The sequence below is a fragment of the Lineus longissimus genome, chromosome 17, assembly GCF_910592395.1.
Source record: "Lineus longissimus chromosome 17, tnLinLong1.2, whole genome shotgun sequence".
Lineage (NCBI taxonomy): Eukaryota > Metazoa > Nemertea > Pilidiophora > Heteronemertea > Lineidae > Lineus > Lineus longissimus.
The window spans coordinates 5,932,275-5,948,657 of NC_088324.1; the positions used below are offsets into that span (position 1 = coordinate 5,932,275).

Genomic DNA, 16,383 nt, shown 5'->3' on the forward strand with positions numbered 1-16,383 from the left:
GATGAACACCGAAAGCGGATGATGATTAACATGTGATGGCATAACGAGAGAGCACGCCCATCCATTGATTAGAGTGGTTAAAGATGATAATTTCATAGTCGGTTTGAAGTGTGGGACAAAAATTTGCAGTTGATGTTGCATGACGCTGAACTATCATTGTCGTGGATTTAATTTAGGTACGCACCTCTCTTCAATCACGTTCTTCTTCCAAAAATCCAACCTGATACCCTACGTATTTTTTTCTGCCAGAAAGTTGAACTGCTTAACCATCCAATGCTTGTTTTGAGATCTACCACACACTCTTCAACTTCTAGTTCGCTGATGAAGTAAACGTTTGTAGTCGTGATAAGCATAGAATTGCTGCCAGAAAGTTGAACTGCATGCATAACGATAAGTCATGTAATTATCAGTGGTTGAGGAAATATCGAGTTTTTCTCATCCCCCCCCCCCCCAACCAACAAACCAAGGTGTTTATTTCAAGTTCGCGAGCAGAAAACAAATTAACTTCAGGGTTTTCAACGGAAAAATAAACGGATAAAAGTAACGGAAAAATAAACAAACGAGATCACGGCCTGTTTATAATGTTTAATTACAGTTTACAGTTTTTGCTGAATACACAGTTTTATGTCATGGTAATTGAACAATCACGTGCGGCAGATGGAATGAAAAACATATTGCGGCTTTGCTGGAGGATAGATGACCTGTTCTAAATGACACACAAATACCAGCCTCATGAAATCATAGAAAAGCCGGCTGCAGATTGAAATCCAGACCATGGACCCAAAGAAGATAGTATTTAGAACAAGATAGACCCATTTACATCCATCAAAAATACATTTGTCTAAAGGACAACATTTTTTGGTCAAGTGAGAGCAGAATACATAAATTGAAGCAATAGCCTTCCCAAATCGATAAAAATGCGTAGTGCTCTCTGTTAAAATCCAGATAAGGTTCCCATTAATAACGACAGTCTTTAGTTAATATCGTATTCAGTTTTCTCTACATGTGCATGTACATTTGATACAACAATTGTTTAAGAAAATCTAAGATGACATTATTACAGAAATCTTTCAATTTCAACTTGGATAGTATGATTCGCTTAAAATGATCCGTATTTTTAAGGTTTATGCGGAGGCTATCACTTGTAGAACCATGGCAACTAAGAAGCGCCATTGTGAAAGTCTTCGCTGGGGGATCATCTCTCTTGTAAATTAGTAAAAATTATTATTTTGTCTCCAAACAAAAGAGTCGTTATTTCCCTTTTGCTAAAAATACAATACTTCTGATGGGCGTCTTGCCCGGCGCCATGGGATAGAAGCATTTCCTTCGAAGCACTGTTAGAATATTTTTTTGAGAGAAGATCCGACTTGGATGGATTGACTAGACTTTTGTATTTTCAATCTTCAGTGACTCGTACTGCTGGTCCTCCTCAGCTCTTGCCTAAAAAAAGTAAAACAGAGAGTAACGTGAATGTAAGCAATGGCTGCGCATGCAGAGAGTAGGCAGCAGACACTGAAATGAATGGTCCACTGCAATACCTGCCTGCATGGAGGCAGTATATAAAAGCAGTCAATAACATCGACTCGCAAAAATGAAAATCTCAAAATATGTCATTGTTTTTTTAGTCAAAAAATCGAAAGCAATTTCCGAAACCGCCGAATACATGTACACCGTATATAGTTGTTGTTAATAGTTTTTTTTAAATTCAGAAATACGAGTTGCGCATTTTTTTCGGTTTGCCCTACTGATAAAGGCGAGGATGATAGTTCAGCAAATTATATATGGTACCTACTGTCATGTTTAGTCCTTCGTATGGATTGTAAGGTGTTGACATGTCTTCATAAACCACTGAATCGGGAGCTGAAATGTATCAGAAGTAGAATCAACTGACATCCCCAGTGTGCGCGGGTACATAAGGTGCTACTTCCCTCCCCTCTTTGAATATTTCACCAACAGTTGACTTACCTCTGCCTGGCTGTGGTTGATTGACATATACTGGCTCTGTCTCGCCTTGAAAACAAAAAAATATGCTTCACCCGTAAACGGCTGTGGCTTTAGAAATAAAGAGTATCGTCACACAACACCATACCTGTGCTACGCAATATTTACCTTTGAGAGTAAATTCTGATAAAATAGCTCGGTTTATGAATGGTCGGTCGATCGGTTCGCCAAATTCAGGAGGAATCGGAATGGCTGACGATACTCCTCAAATAAACACCAAGCACGTTCTTTTAGCTGCTTTTTTCGACAACTCCGGCAACATCTTTCCTCAGATTCTTTCTGCTCCATTCTCGTTTGACATGCGACGTCTAGATTTTGACTCAGTTAGTGTCGAATACTATATATTTTTTTTCTGATACATTTCTAAAAAATTGACATTTATTGATATTTCTTCAATGATTAAAATATTAGTAACCTGAGATGGCATGCTTTTAAAAGGTCATACAAAAATATAGCTCACCTTCGAATGCCGGGTTAGTTCCATTCGCTGCATCTCCACCGACTGAGTTTGCCACGGCGAGGCTCAAGTCCGGCGCGCGGGTATCAGCTTGCCCTGGAAAGGAAATACGATAATCGACTGCTAGTGAAATTGTATGACAAACAGACATTGACACTAAAGATACGACGATATATATTTCAAAACACCGCAATGGGGTGCTAATATTTGAACAGAACTGCTTATCAAATAAACATCGAACGATGTTTTCGATACTTTGTATCAAAAAAATATGCTCGACTGTTTACCACGCTTTTTGTTGTATTTTTAAGTAAAGGCGAAGACAGCCACTTTAATTGCCTCCTTGTGGCATGTGACACAAGTTGTAAGTGCTCAAACGGAATACATGTACAATTAACTCGTATGCTACATGTATACAACTGTGATAGGGACGACATGCTAATCTGACACCCGTATCACCCAAGTAAACATTATCCAATGCCATTGGGTTGCTGTAATAGAACCTAGCTGATAACTAACAAAGCGTGTTCTGTCAGTTGAATCGTCACTGAAGAACAGGCAAGATATGTTCAACTTATCTCCGTCACCAACCCTATAAGATGAATACCTGCGCAACAGGCGACGTTCCTTCTCTGCATCACGACAACAATAACAACAGCCATGAGTACAACAAAGAGGATGACGGAGACGACGGCACCGGCTATTTCCCCTGCGGTAAGTGCAATTCCTAAAACGTAATGTGATTCTTTTAATTCTAATAATTCTTTAATATTAAACCGACGTCACGTTTTTGGTTGTTCCTTATTCTAGTTTTCTGATATCAAGCTAAGGAACTATTGCCAGAAATTGTTGGGGAAATCATAAATTGATTACGTCAGTAAAATCGGCATGAACTGTTATTGTATCATTTCCTGATCATGTCTTGTGGGGTAGACTACAGAAGATACTGTTATTTCCGGTCTTCGATCGACACAAATGATGACCAGTTGACGATAATTAAGAGAATGGATATAGAACATTACGTTTATGTGAGAAGCGAATAAAACAAGCGCCGTACATCTGCCTGTGATTGGACATTTTGGTCCGAACTTACCACTTGTCTTTATCTTTGCTGTTTCAGTGAACTTGCTCACACCAACCTCGTTGACAGCTTTCACTTTGATGTAGTATGTCGTGCCTGCCAATAGGTGACGTATGGTGTAAGTGACGGTTCTCGTGTTCTTCGGGTCTTCGATTCCCTGGATGACTTGGGGATGTCTGTCCATGACATTGTACTCAATGGTGAAGGTTTGTGGTGCTCCGCCATCAGAGCCAGATGTATAGGTCACTATCACGTCATAAGTGCCCGTTACACGTATCTTCAGATTAGATGGCGCATCGGGGATGTCTGAATTGAATGGATACAGAAAAATGAGACATCGATCAGTCTTGGATGGGTCTGACAGAATAAACTAGTGCAATATCAAGATGAAACTAGAATTCCGAAATTTGCTGGTAGCAAATTTGATAGTCCCCAGGTAGTCGTCATGTCAATAGAGTAGAAAGCAAGAACATTTTGCGCCGTCGTATTCCGATTTGACTGGTTAGTGGTGAAATCTGCTTTTACTTTTGCAAATTAATTAACTAGTTCTAACGTTGTCTGAATTAAAGATGCTTTCCCAATTCTTGACTGGTCTGGCAAGAGGCATTGCCAGGAAAACGTGACGTCATTTTGGCCATTCTTCTTACCGCACGCCCTCCCTCTCGGTAAAACCTCCTGACATGGTGTGAAGTGGGAGGGCGCACAATGGGAACCACACTGCCGCGATGTTAATAGTTTCTATTTATAGAATTCAGCGGCAGAGATTTTAAGCACGGAAAAAGTAGATTAACTCGGCTAATCTCAATGGATTTTACCCAGGAATGTTTTCAAGGCGAGAGAAATATCTGATTTTAAGTACTGCGCTTATTAGATTTCATGTTCATGCCGAAGATTGGCCTAAAACTTGGACGAAAAGAGTGCATTATCGAGTGTTGGAGAGGTCACGTGATTGTACGAGAAACCTGAGCGAAAACAATACTGACTCCAACTCCCAGAGGGAGGAGCTGGAGTCATAAAAACGCATCTAAAGTATCGAAATATTCTGAGTTTTTAAAAAATCGTTTTGCGATAGTCCATGAATCGAATTGGGTTTCTTTATACTGTAGTTTCATGAAAATAACACCACTTCGGGATATTCAAGGCCCGGCCTCTTCTCTCGAGTCTCGAGTCACCAGAGGTAACCAATGAGTGACTTCGCTGGTCCTTGTGATGGCTCAGCCGAGCTGTCACGGTTACGCTAAATCAATTATTACCGCAGCCCTATTGATTCGAAGTGTTGTGGGCCTACTGGTCGATGAGTGCGCATGTGGAATGACGTAAAGGGTAAGGCCACTCGCCGACCCTTTATACCGGTTGTCTCATAAAACTGAAGCACCTTTTAGATTGATCCAAACCCCCCAAAACAAAAAAAGTCCTTATTGAAACTCTGAAGAAAAATCTACGAATGCTTGCATTAGTAAAGCAAAGTGAGATTCAGGCAATGATAGTAGTCACGAAATTCCGAAGAAAAACGAGGAGCTCATCGTCTGTTTTTCTACAACCCTCTTTTTTTGATTTAGACTCCCTAGGCCTACGTGGGAGAAAACAGAATCGAAGTTTCTAGGATTTATGGTTTTCTTGAGTAATTCTAGGGCCTCTTAGGCCTATAAATGAAGCCCCACTGAGGGTACCCACATTAGAGACAACCTGTGCGACAATGGATGCTGTAGAGACGCCGGTGTAACATCTGTGGTTGTTTCCCATGTGTCAGTGTTTCCAAACAATAGGCAGCTAGAGAGACCATGACTTTTCAATAGGGGGAAACACAGAAAAACTTGTCAATCTATCTTTTAGCGTTCCCAAACAATGAGGGGAAACACTCAAAAATAGAAACACTCAAAAACATTACACCGGCGCTACACCGTGACAGAAAAACTTGCCTACCTGAGAGACCAGAAGGAGGCACTTGTGAACGGTACGGTGCGCAGTATGAGAGAGTTCGCCGCCCACTATAACATCCCCTGGGAGACGTTTAGAAGGTGGAATCTCAAAGACCTCAAGCAGAAGCAAGAACAAGGGCATGGCCGGAAGAAGACGGTGATGGAGCCCCGTGATCCGTTATGGCCACAGGTTGAGGACCAGCTTTACCAATGGCTGCAGCAGATGAGAGAGCGTCGCTTCGCAGTCTCCGTTCTCGACATTCAAGATAAGGCGTTGGTAGTGTGGCAAAGCTGCAGTGGAATGAGTTAGCCCAAGATGTCAGAGAATTGATTCAGCATTGTCGCCCTCAGCTAGGGGATTTCAACGCTTCCATAGGCTGGGTGGAGTGCTTGATGAAGAGACGCCACGTGTCCTTACAGAAGAATACAACGACCGTCACCGCTGATGCTGCTGCAAGGATCCAGACCTTCCGAGATGCGGTTGCTGGGAGCATCGATCATCTTGATATAAAGATGCGGTTCTTCTTTAATATGGACAAAACCTTTGTCCTGTTTGATATGAGAACCATGTACACGGCCAACACCACGGGGAGAAGGCCATAGACGTCCGATTATCCAGGTCCAATACCAAGCTGGGATACACCGTCACCCTCTGCATCGCAGCCTCTGGAGCAAAGTTGCCGGCGCACATCACCTTCCCCAGAACAGGTTTCGTCCGGGTGTTTGCAGCCCTCCAAGACAACCCACCAGCAGATGTAAAGATTAACCAATCGGAAACTGGTTGGATGAGGGAGGAAACGGCGCACCACTGGTTAGATGAAGTCCTATCACCCTACGTCACCGACAACGAGACCGACCAGTTCCTGTTAATCGTCAATCAATATCAGGTCTACCGGACAGAGAACTTCCGGACGAGAGTCCGCGACATGAGAGGCAGCCTGGATTACGTACCTGCTGGTTGCACATCCCTCGTACAACCGTTAGATGTTGCTGGACAATCTAATAATGTGTATCTTTAGGTTTGAAAAAAAATTGAATCGGAATTTGCATCGTTCTTTTTTATTCCTTCACTGATCACTTCGGACAAGACTGTACATTCAGAGGGATGTTCGGTTTTGTCTTCAGATATGTGACGGACAACTTCTCATTCTTACCAATTTCGCACTGCAAAGTATCTTTGAAAGCCCGAAGCTGGTAAGGGATGATAAGACCCGAAGAAATGCTCCATACCTCCCTGAGCAGTGCCTCACTTTAAAAGGGCAGGTCAGTCCCTAAAACCAGCAGAAGCCAATATGTCAGTTGGACTTTTTTCATGGACACCCTGTACACTATCAGCCATTAGCACTGGGACACCCTTTACACTACCAATGACGATTAGTTGAAAATGTTCTGGGACACTCAGTACAATGGCCGAAGGCCCAATCCCATTATCCCATTCATAGGAGACCTACGAATCGGTTTCAACAACCCAAACAATAAGGATTGGACTCGAAACTGAAGTATATTGGATATGAGGCCTGGACAACCCTCTCTGGAATCCCAGCCAATGATCGGCCTTCTCAACAGCTCTGTTCGCCACCCTATGAGTCAGGGGCGGCGACACCGGCTGTTAATGAAGTGGTGTTATTTTCATGAAACTACAGTAAATACCTCCATCGAATCGTCCCATCGCTCGACCAACTCCTGAGAATAATGACGTCATTATGACGGGGCGGAGCTTATGCTAATGTATCAGCGTCTCGCCTCTGCGCATGTCACAGCGCATGTCAGATTGAATCGCAGCTTCGGCATGTTGGGAGAAGACGATCAGACGACATCTCAGCAAAAAATGCTTCAAAAGTATCGAAATACTTAGGATTTTTTAAATACTTTTCCGATAGTCCATAGATGGAATTGGGTTTGGTGGTGTAAGGGTGATTGATATATATCCCCAGATCCCGTCAGAAAAATGAGACATCGATCAGTCTTGGATGGGTCTGACAGAATAAACTAGTGCAATATCAAGATGAAATTATGTAACTACGTAGACTGATACTCACGAGGTCTCGTTAAATTGAACGTGAAGATAGCCCTTCCAGCCGCATTGGTGACGTTTGCTTTGTAAAATCCATAGTCCTCTTCCTCAACTGAAGGAATAGTCAAAATCCACGTGGTGTCGCTCAACTTCGTTATGACGCACTTGACATTTGTCACTGTGTTGCCCTTCAATTTATACAGCTCGATTGAGGTTGGTAAAGGATAGACTAAGATAGCCAATGTAAAGTTGACGCTTCCACCGATCACTGCAAGCGTTTCCGCCTCATACACAACTGTTGGGTCCCACTTTGGTACATCTGCAGACAAGATAACATGCAATTATAAAAAATTATGTCAATCATATAACTACACTGAAATTTCACCCAACGTTAGTGAAAGACTCGGTATATATCAAGTACGGGCAAGGAATTAATATCGAGCTGTTGGTATTGTTTTTTTATCGATCCTTACGAGGTGGGAAATAAGGTAGGTCAAAACCGAGATAGTGACCAATCAGTTTCTATTCTAAAGCACCGGTGCTAAACTGTAAATTGTGTTTTAATAGCTTTTTGTCCGCACTGATAGTTTTTAGCACCAAAGTTGATACGGTGGCGATACAAAATCGCTGCAGTGAAAACGAGGCACAGTACTCGAAGAAAACGATGAAACATCACAAGCAGAGTATCCAATTTGTAAGACTGGGCCCGGTTGTTCAAAAGCACAAAAGTCACGTTATCCCTAACAGTTACGTTAAGTATCCTTAAGGACGTTATCTCTTTCATTTAGACCCATTAAAATTTTCATGTTAAGACTTAACGTCTCCGTTAAAGCTAACAATACATTTGAACAACTCAGCCCTGGTCATGGCTTTAATAGTCAGTTATTTAAACGTCTTCGTAAGTTTTTTTAGTCTCAAGTTTTCTAGTTTCTAGTTTTCTGGCCGTGTTGCCGGTTTCACAACCAGAATTTGTTCGCTCTTTTGGTTGGTAAAATATACGAGGCTAGTCCTCAATTAAGTCAAATACATTGTATTACTTTTCAATTACATCTAGATCTCGGGTGTTTTTATATGGAAATTGATCCATCATTACTGTTGTTATCTGTCGAATAAGTTCAATCTAAGAAATTGTTTATATTACATGCAGCTGGAAAAACTCACAATAAACGATAAGAGTGTCCTCGGCCTCAACCTTCAGATTCTTCACCTTGTCAACACCTTCACATTTGTATCTGCCGGCGGATTCCCTCTTTACCGGTTGCAGCCGCCATGTTGATGTATTCCCATACGATACCTGTACACCATCTTTGTACCAGGTGTAGGTCAGTGGACGGACGTCCGGTTGCCAGGCATCGCACGTTAGATTGTGGTCATGCCCAACGATTGGATTGTTAAAGCCGGTCAGGGTTGGGGGATCTTTCGGGGGCTCTGAAAATGAGAGAAATCGATTGGTATATTACGCAATGATCATATTGTGCCCCCATTATTTTTCAGTAATATCGACATGCGTGGATATAACAATCTTGTCAGGAAGATGACCGTAACTCAAAAACGTTCGCAAAGAACAATTATGAAATATCAATAAACCGTTTTGACGTTCTTAGAATGCGTCGTTGAAGTTTCTCTCAACTGCAGAATGTAGAAATTCACTATTTGTACATCATGTCCAATGTATCTGGTTATATAGTATCCGATTAAAATTGATACTCGTATAGAGTTACTTACTTGCTATAGCTATTCTCACAGGCTTGCTGTAACAACCTCTTTCCCCGAAGTCATAACATGTCCAGTATCCTACATGTGCCGAGCTCACTTTTGTAATGTTAAGTGTGAAGAAATGATTGGTCGTCGATGTTGCACAAGTTGTTGATGGAGCAAACTTTATGTTGTCATTTTCTGCATGGTAATATTCACATCTTGATCTGGTAACTGCAGCAATACCCTTCTCATTGGCGCCTGGGATGGTCAGTAACCACTGCACCTGACTTCCTGAAGGATTGAGGACTTTACAGCTCAGTTCTATGGGGTCTCCAATGGAAGGGTTTGTAGTTGTTGCACCGGTTACATATACTCCATCACCTATTAAACAGCACAATAAGATGGTGAACTTATTTCTTTACTACACCACATGTCCATATCGACGCAGCATATTTGTAGCTACTTGGTAAGAGCTAAGCTGCAAATTGATAAAACTTCAAACAGGATTACACGTGGACACCAGCAGATCAGAGCAAGCTGGCCAAAGATATAATTATCGGTACATGACTTAATTAATTACCGTTGCTGGGCACTATTTTGGCCTAAGAAAACATCAATATTATAATAACTGAATGTGAATTACGAAATTTAGTCAAGCTTCAGAATGTTATCTATTTTGTAGATATTGTACATCTTTTTATGAGATTGACATATGTCATAATATACAACTGTGCTTGCAGTATGATTGAAATATATGTACTGTGTTTGGTTTGAAATGTATATGAAATGTTTTGGGCTGAATAGGAATAATCTTATACTCACAATATAGCAGCAGATTTATCTTCCCAGTTTTCTTGACTCCGTTGACGACTGCATCACATTCCCACACACCGTCATGTTTAGCGCCATCAGTAGTGAATGTATATGCTGCCCCGTAATACATGTATGTTCCTCCGCGGAATCTCCACGTGTAACTGGTAGCGCCCGGGTAGCTGCAGGTTACTGTGTGTCTGCTGTCCTTCAGGGCAGTTGGGAACCCGGTAAATGTGAATTGACCGCTGACTGAAACGAAAGTAAGATATCGTCATGTAGTCAGGTTATTATCATTAATATTCAGACAAAAACCGTAACAATGTACCACAATGATAATGACAAGAATGGTTTCTCGCCCAAACATTTTAATGAAATGGAGGCGGTGCGGGTGTTTTATTTCTGTTTTGTTATGTTTAAACAAATCAGCTGTGAATGTATATGCAGCCCCGTTTTATGTTTCTCCTCGGAATCTCCACGTGTAACTGGTAGCGCCCGGGTAGCTGCAGGTTAATGTGTGTCTGCTGTCCTTTTGGGCATTTGGGAACCCAGTAAATGTGAATTGACCGCTGCCTGATCATGAAACGAGACATGGCGAAAGTAAGACATCGCCATGAAGATGGTTACTGTCGGTAAGCTTTGGAGGAAGACCGTAACAATGTACCGCCAATCGGAAATGATATTGGCAAGACATGTTTCTCGTGCAAACCCTTTAATGAAATGGTGGCGGTGGGGGACTTATTTCGATTTTCAATGAGGGCCAGACGTTAGAGTCAACACACTTTAAACGGGAAAATACGTCCGCATCACGAAGAAACAGAAAAACTGAAACACATTAACCGAACTCCTGAGGCAATGCCCGTCTCCATACACCAATCTGTGGCAGTTGATGCTGCTGCCACGAGCTCGACGAGACGTTTTGATGAACCAGCCCATAATTACAGTCCATTCCTAAATGTTCGTGGTCGGAGCGCGAATGATATTTCTTTGACGGCTGCATGATGTTCTTATTGTTTTTTTCTTTACGATCAAACCTGATTTTTGAGGTGGAGAAAACAACACGCAGCATAATAAGGTGGTGGTGGTGGGGGACCACAAGCAGTACTGTCCACTGGCCATCACATGCGTTTCCTTGACCCCCCCCCCGCCCAAAAAAAGAAAATAAGGATTAAAAGATCAAAGAGGTGGTGTAGTTTTTCCAATTCATCGAATATCCAAATACGTGTGCATGCAATTAATTGACTGAGACAGCTCTTCTTAAATAAGCGTAGCACTGTGTCTGAGTGTTAGTGGCCCTGGTGTTAACGTTGTATACGTTTGACTGAATCGACCCCATGCTGTACCTGCACAAACGAAGATTGCTACAATTGCTAGAGAGCACCTGGATCCTGTATTTGACTGAATCGACCCCATGCTGTACCTGCACAAACGAAGATCGCTACAATTGCTAGAGAGCACCTGGTTCCTGTATTTGACTGAATCGACCCCATGCTGTACCTGCACAAACGAAGATCGCTACAATTGCTAGAGAGCACCTGGTTCCTGTATTTGACTGAATCGACCCCATGCTGTACCTGCACAAACGAAGATCGCTACAATTGCTAGAGAGCACCTGGTTCCTGTAGAAAGAATCAACATATTGTGAGAAATAAATCCTCAGCAGACAATAATGCTGGTTGTTATTTTCCTCCCCGAGCGAAAAAATGTCCTCCTCAAACGTCCAGCCGATTGGCGTGAACCAGAACTTCCTGGCCTGGTTCGGCTGTATAGAAGAACATAGAAGGCAACAGAGCAGCAGGAAGGCTGACATACATATGACATACTTATGGTACACCATAATACCTCGTATTGTATTTTCAAATAAATATTGACAGTTGAACATGACTGGTGAAGTAGGTCATTAAACAAACTAAAAAATGTTGCGGCTTTTCATTGATCAAATTTGACTTTCAATTAATCTGCATTAATCGATTATCGCGCAACTCTACCTAACCTCGCGCGGGAGATGAAATGTGCGCGCGGGTAATAAACTGCCAAACTCTACGCATTTTTAGGTTCGTAGCGTCCAAGTGACGCATTATAGTGCACTTTGGATGGATGTAATGTGATTCGCCACCTTCGATACCACCAGATCCTGCACACGGTCAAACATTGGCAAAAGCAATTCCCACTGAAACGTCTGTTGAATGTCAACGTCTTGTTGAACAAAAATCATCTGAAAGAACTACGCTGTGAAAGTCAGAAGGATACTATTTCTAACTGTTATAAATAAAATGGCCAGGGCCATTGTGCTCACCTGTCGATATGAAAGGGAGAGTTTGAGGAAGAACTTGTCATTGTTAGGGGTTAATCATGCTGCTTGTCGCCAAAGTTGGCGGCTAGTGTGCTGCGGGCTTAAGATCATCAATTTAGTCAACTCATACTCCCGGTCAAGCATAGGCCCTACCCATTAGCAGATAGCGAAAATATCCATGGCATGGCATAGGTGAAAATTAGGTTGTGGGGCCTTATTACTTATTATAAAAGATTTGCTTACAATCACAAGATTACCTATGAATATTACATTCAAATAGCTTGGATGACCGTTAGCAATATCATATTGTTGACCAGTTGACATCGTGTGTTAATTTATTTACCCTTGGAGCATACATACTGTATGATACTCCCAAGATTTACCCGTTCACTGCACGCTCAGTGCATGCGTCTCCCGCATGCATTTGTTGTATAGTCCTGTTACATTTATTTATACAGCGGAGAACGCAGAACGGAGCATGGAAAAACCATCACTCACAAAAATGGTTGTTTGAGCACTCGTGACACGTTTACAAAAGTTAAAGCAACTATTTTCAGTGGATGTTTACCCAATGAGTATCGTCTGGGCCATTATAAGCCGTTAACATGAGTTTAAAAGCGCATAGTGTAACGAAAGGTTCCGGCTTGACGCTAATCTCCGATGACGGCATCCGCCATTTTGAGTTGACGTATTCTCGAAACTTCGCATTACAGCCAGATCCCGTTAGCGAAGGTTAAAAAGCGAACCTCAGGTTGCAAAGGCAAATGCATTGAGGCCGTGAGGTTGGAGTTTCTCTTTGAATTGCCCGATGATGTTGTTATTAGGGTAATCAGGCATGATCAGAGATTGGCGCAATCTAGCCTAATCTCCTATGGCATGTCTGGCTGACCTACCACAGCAGGTGTTACGGAATTTGTTATCGTTACTCCTGCCTGTAAGTGGCACATCATCTGACAAAATCAGAGTGTACTCAATGTAGGCCTAATGGCAATGCTTCAGATGAAGACCTGATCGGTCCTGTCGGATGCTTGTTTCTATATTGCAATACTGTAGTTGATCAAAATATGGTGTTAATTCTTGTTTAACCCCCTGTGTGTCTGCATTGGTGCAGGATGCATAACTGCTTTTTCGGACTGTTTGTTTATAGTAGGCCTATGTGAAAAAAACATTTCTTTTTTTTCATAGTTTTTTTAATGAGACTGGTTTAAACATGTCATTACAGCCGTTAGGAGAGGTCAAAAAGCGAGCCTCAGGTTGCAAAGGCAAATGCATTGATGCCTTGAGGTTCACTTTTCTCTCTGAGTTGCCCGATGATGTTGGTATTGGGGTAATCAGGTGTAATCACAGATAGTCTAATCGCCTCTGGCATATCTGGCTGACTGCAAGCAGCACGTGTTATCTATATATAAGCTGACAAGATGTTGAGTTTAGTAATGGTCAACGGTGTAACTTTTATGTGTTTGCTTTGTGGTTATGTTGGCTGAACTTTTGAAACGACTTTTAACCCCTCAGGACCATTCTCCTTAATGTCAAGCCATGCTGCTGCGTAAAATGTAGTGTTGTTAAAGGGAATATCTAGTAGCAGCGATAATAAACGAGATTTAAATTTTTGGTTTTTGCGGGCTACTTTAAAAACAAAAATTAACTTAGTCACAGCATTTTCTTCTTCTATATGTGTGTATGTGAGGGGGCGTCTACACTTAGCTTTAATGTTTTGACATTGCTCAGGTTCCGGACACTTGCGTATGGGCGGAGGCTACGGAAACAGTACCCCTGGAAGTTTATGGCTTTCAGGGGGGTTAGAGATAAAGATATATACATGTAAAATAATCATTTGTTCCCTGGACATTCAACTTTTGGAACGTCAGTTCCCGTCAGAAATTTTAGGGAAATCCCAAGGGTGTCTATAACAGTTCATGCCTTTGCGTCACCATTATATCCGGCTCCACAAACCCATGACAGATTCCATGCTATATTCCTGTTCAATTTCAGTTTCAAGCACACTGTGACGAAGCGTTTGCCATACAATATTCAAATATTCCAGTACATTTATCCTGTGATAGAGTGGTCTAGTCTATAAAAGAGCCAATATTACAGCCTTGCCTCTATCTCGACCTAACTTGAAAATAGTACACATCCCTACGGCCTATATAATGTATGCTATTGTGTGGCCTTACTTACTGACACAGACTCCTTGTAGCCAGGTCAGAGCTATCCGTCCAATTTCAACTTAAGCTAAAAAAATTGCAATGCATCAGGTGTGGATAGATCATGTGATGTCCAGTTTAGCATGAAGCATGCTGTTTCATCTGTTCTGTTAACACACAGAAAGTGGGTAGAAGGCCAGGGGCAGGGGTAGACGGGAGTGAGAACTCTGGCCTTATGATGGTCATCCTCGGTCATCTTGAAGTCACTATCACTATCAGGTTTTCAGTTCTTTCATGACAGACTCCTTCATGAATATGATGATGAATACTTGTTTCATCATCTCTGCCTCAGCTTCCAATATTTCATGGACATCAGATAGAAACCAATGCAGAAGCATACACTGCTTCTCCGCATCAAAGTCATTGAAGATATACAGCAACTGTTCCTTGACCAATCCATGACTCATCATTATATAACATTATATAACAATTCATGGCAGGAATTCAGCAACACATTGAGTGCATTCGATCTAATCCACTAATCCACATACCCATATTGCACCAAGTGTAATGAACCCAGTAAGACAGGTAAACCTAACACAGCAGGTGGTGTCTGTAGTGCAATAGCAGATGTCAAGGAGGAAGGCCTTGGAGTGCAATCAATCAGCTTATCTGATCTATTATAAACATCCAGCTGAGAGGCATTCCTCCTATTTTGCTCATATTTCGCTAACGGGGTCTGGCTGTCATGGGGATCGTCAAATGGAATGGACATCACATAATTTCTGACACACACTGCTATAATTCATCATTTTATTGTTCTTTAGCAGTATTATTACGCCACCCGTATTGGCAGGGCAGCTTGAACACAACTGCGCTTTGCATTGACCAATATTCCCCATTCCAAACCGAAGGACAATCCGACAAGTTTGTCATTTTACCTTCCAATCATAGTCAAAACTTTCAGCAATGAGAACAAACTAATAATTTTAAAACAATCACCATTATGTAATCAACACATACCACTTGGTCTGAGGAGCGGATGATCGACTTATACCATTGATTGAAGGTGATTTAATTCCTTGTTCGTCTCGCTTCAAACTTATAAAATGGCTGTCGTCCATACTTGTAGTATGCAACTCCAGCGGTGCAGAACAACACTGCGCATCTGGGATACCGACGGATTGCCTCGAACCTCGAAATTCAAAACTGCTGGCAATATGCCAACTAACATTTTTGCCCAATACCGCCAACTAGTGATGTGAAACGTTACTAATCTATTTGATATCGAAACCTCTATATCATGCATACCTCTAAAACCTCAATCTGCTGGAATTAAGCAAGTGGGCTTTTTTAACCTTGACCTACTTATAACTGAACAGTAGGTCACACTGACCTAAATCTGTGTCAGCATGTAGAGATGCATAATAGGTGTCTACATATTAAATTTAGAGAGTCTATGACCAAAAGGGAAAGAAACGTGCCACCATCAAAGAATTTTTAGAGTTCGACCTCTGTGACCTTGAAATGAAAGTCAAATCAAAAACCCGTGTGATATGTAATGTACCTTTATTAGATACACCCACCATAAAATTTGCATCGCTCTAGCTTTAACCATAAGCTTCAAAATGACAAAAATAGGTTTTCAAAGACCGCCCCCCTATATGGCAGACCAGTCAAATTGCGCTGATTTTCTTTCTGAAGGAAGGTCTTGCCAAGGGGTACCCACACACCAAGTATGAACTTTCTGGGTCAAACGGTTAAGAAACGTGCCACTATTTTGTCAAAAGTTAACGACGGACGACGACGACGACGGACGACGACGAACGCCAGACGCCGCAGTATCGTATAAGCTCACCTGACAGTTGAGCTAAAAATGCAGGGTCGCAGCGGCTTTTCCTTACTCTAATGTGGCTCAAAATGAAACCAGAGGCATTGGCACTCATAGAAATAGGCCAAACCC

The 16,383-nt window shown here is 41.9% G+C and overlaps 1 protein-coding gene across 3 annotated transcripts; it reads right to left on the reverse strand.

Annotated features, from left to right (window-relative positions):
- Window positions 1-570: 570 nt before the first annotated feature.
- LOC135501241 (synaptogenesis protein syg-2-like) lies at window positions 571-11,687 on the reverse strand. 3 transcript variants are annotated; one of them, XM_064793243.1, is made up of 11 exons: window positions 11,555-11,687; window positions 9,993-10,232; window positions 9,198-9,551; window positions 8,634-8,900; window positions 7,498-7,791; window positions 3,552-3,845; window positions 3,066-3,185; window positions 2,462-2,554; window positions 1,966-2,010; window positions 1,793-1,860; window positions 571-1,440 (listed from the first exon to the last, which is right to left on the reverse strand). In XM_064793243.1, exons 1-11 carry the CDS (start codon window positions 11,616-11,618, stop codon window positions 1,381-1,383), a joined length of 1,899 nt encoding a protein of 632 aa, XP_064649313.1. In that variant the 5' UTR covers window positions 11,619-11,687; the 3' UTR covers window positions 571-1,380. The 3 variants fall into 3 exon arrangements, with proteins under 3 accessions (XP_064649313.1, XP_064649312.1, XP_064649314.1); XM_064793242.1 differs by lacking the exon at window positions 11,555-11,687 and adding an exon at window positions 11,324-11,408; XM_064793244.1 differs by lacking the exons at window positions 1,966-2,010; window positions 11,555-11,687 and adding an exon at window positions 11,324-11,408.
- Window positions 11,688-16,383: the final 4,696 nt, after the last annotated feature.

Bases quoted from the DNA above. Each gene is read 5' to 3' on its own strand.
- LOC135501241 (XM_064793242.1), bottom strand. From the start codon at position 11,393: ATGGGGTCGATTCAGTCAAATACAGGATCCAGGTGCTCTCTAGCAATT. The intron at 10,233-11,323 runs GTACAGCATGGG...CTTTCGTTTCAG, and splicing joins AGCAATCTTCGTTTGTGCAG to TCAGCGGTCAATTCACATTT. The intron at 2,011-2,461 runs GTGAGCTATATT...TTTGTTTTCAAG, and splicing joins AACTAACCCGGCATTCGAAG to GCGAGACAGAGCCAGTATAT.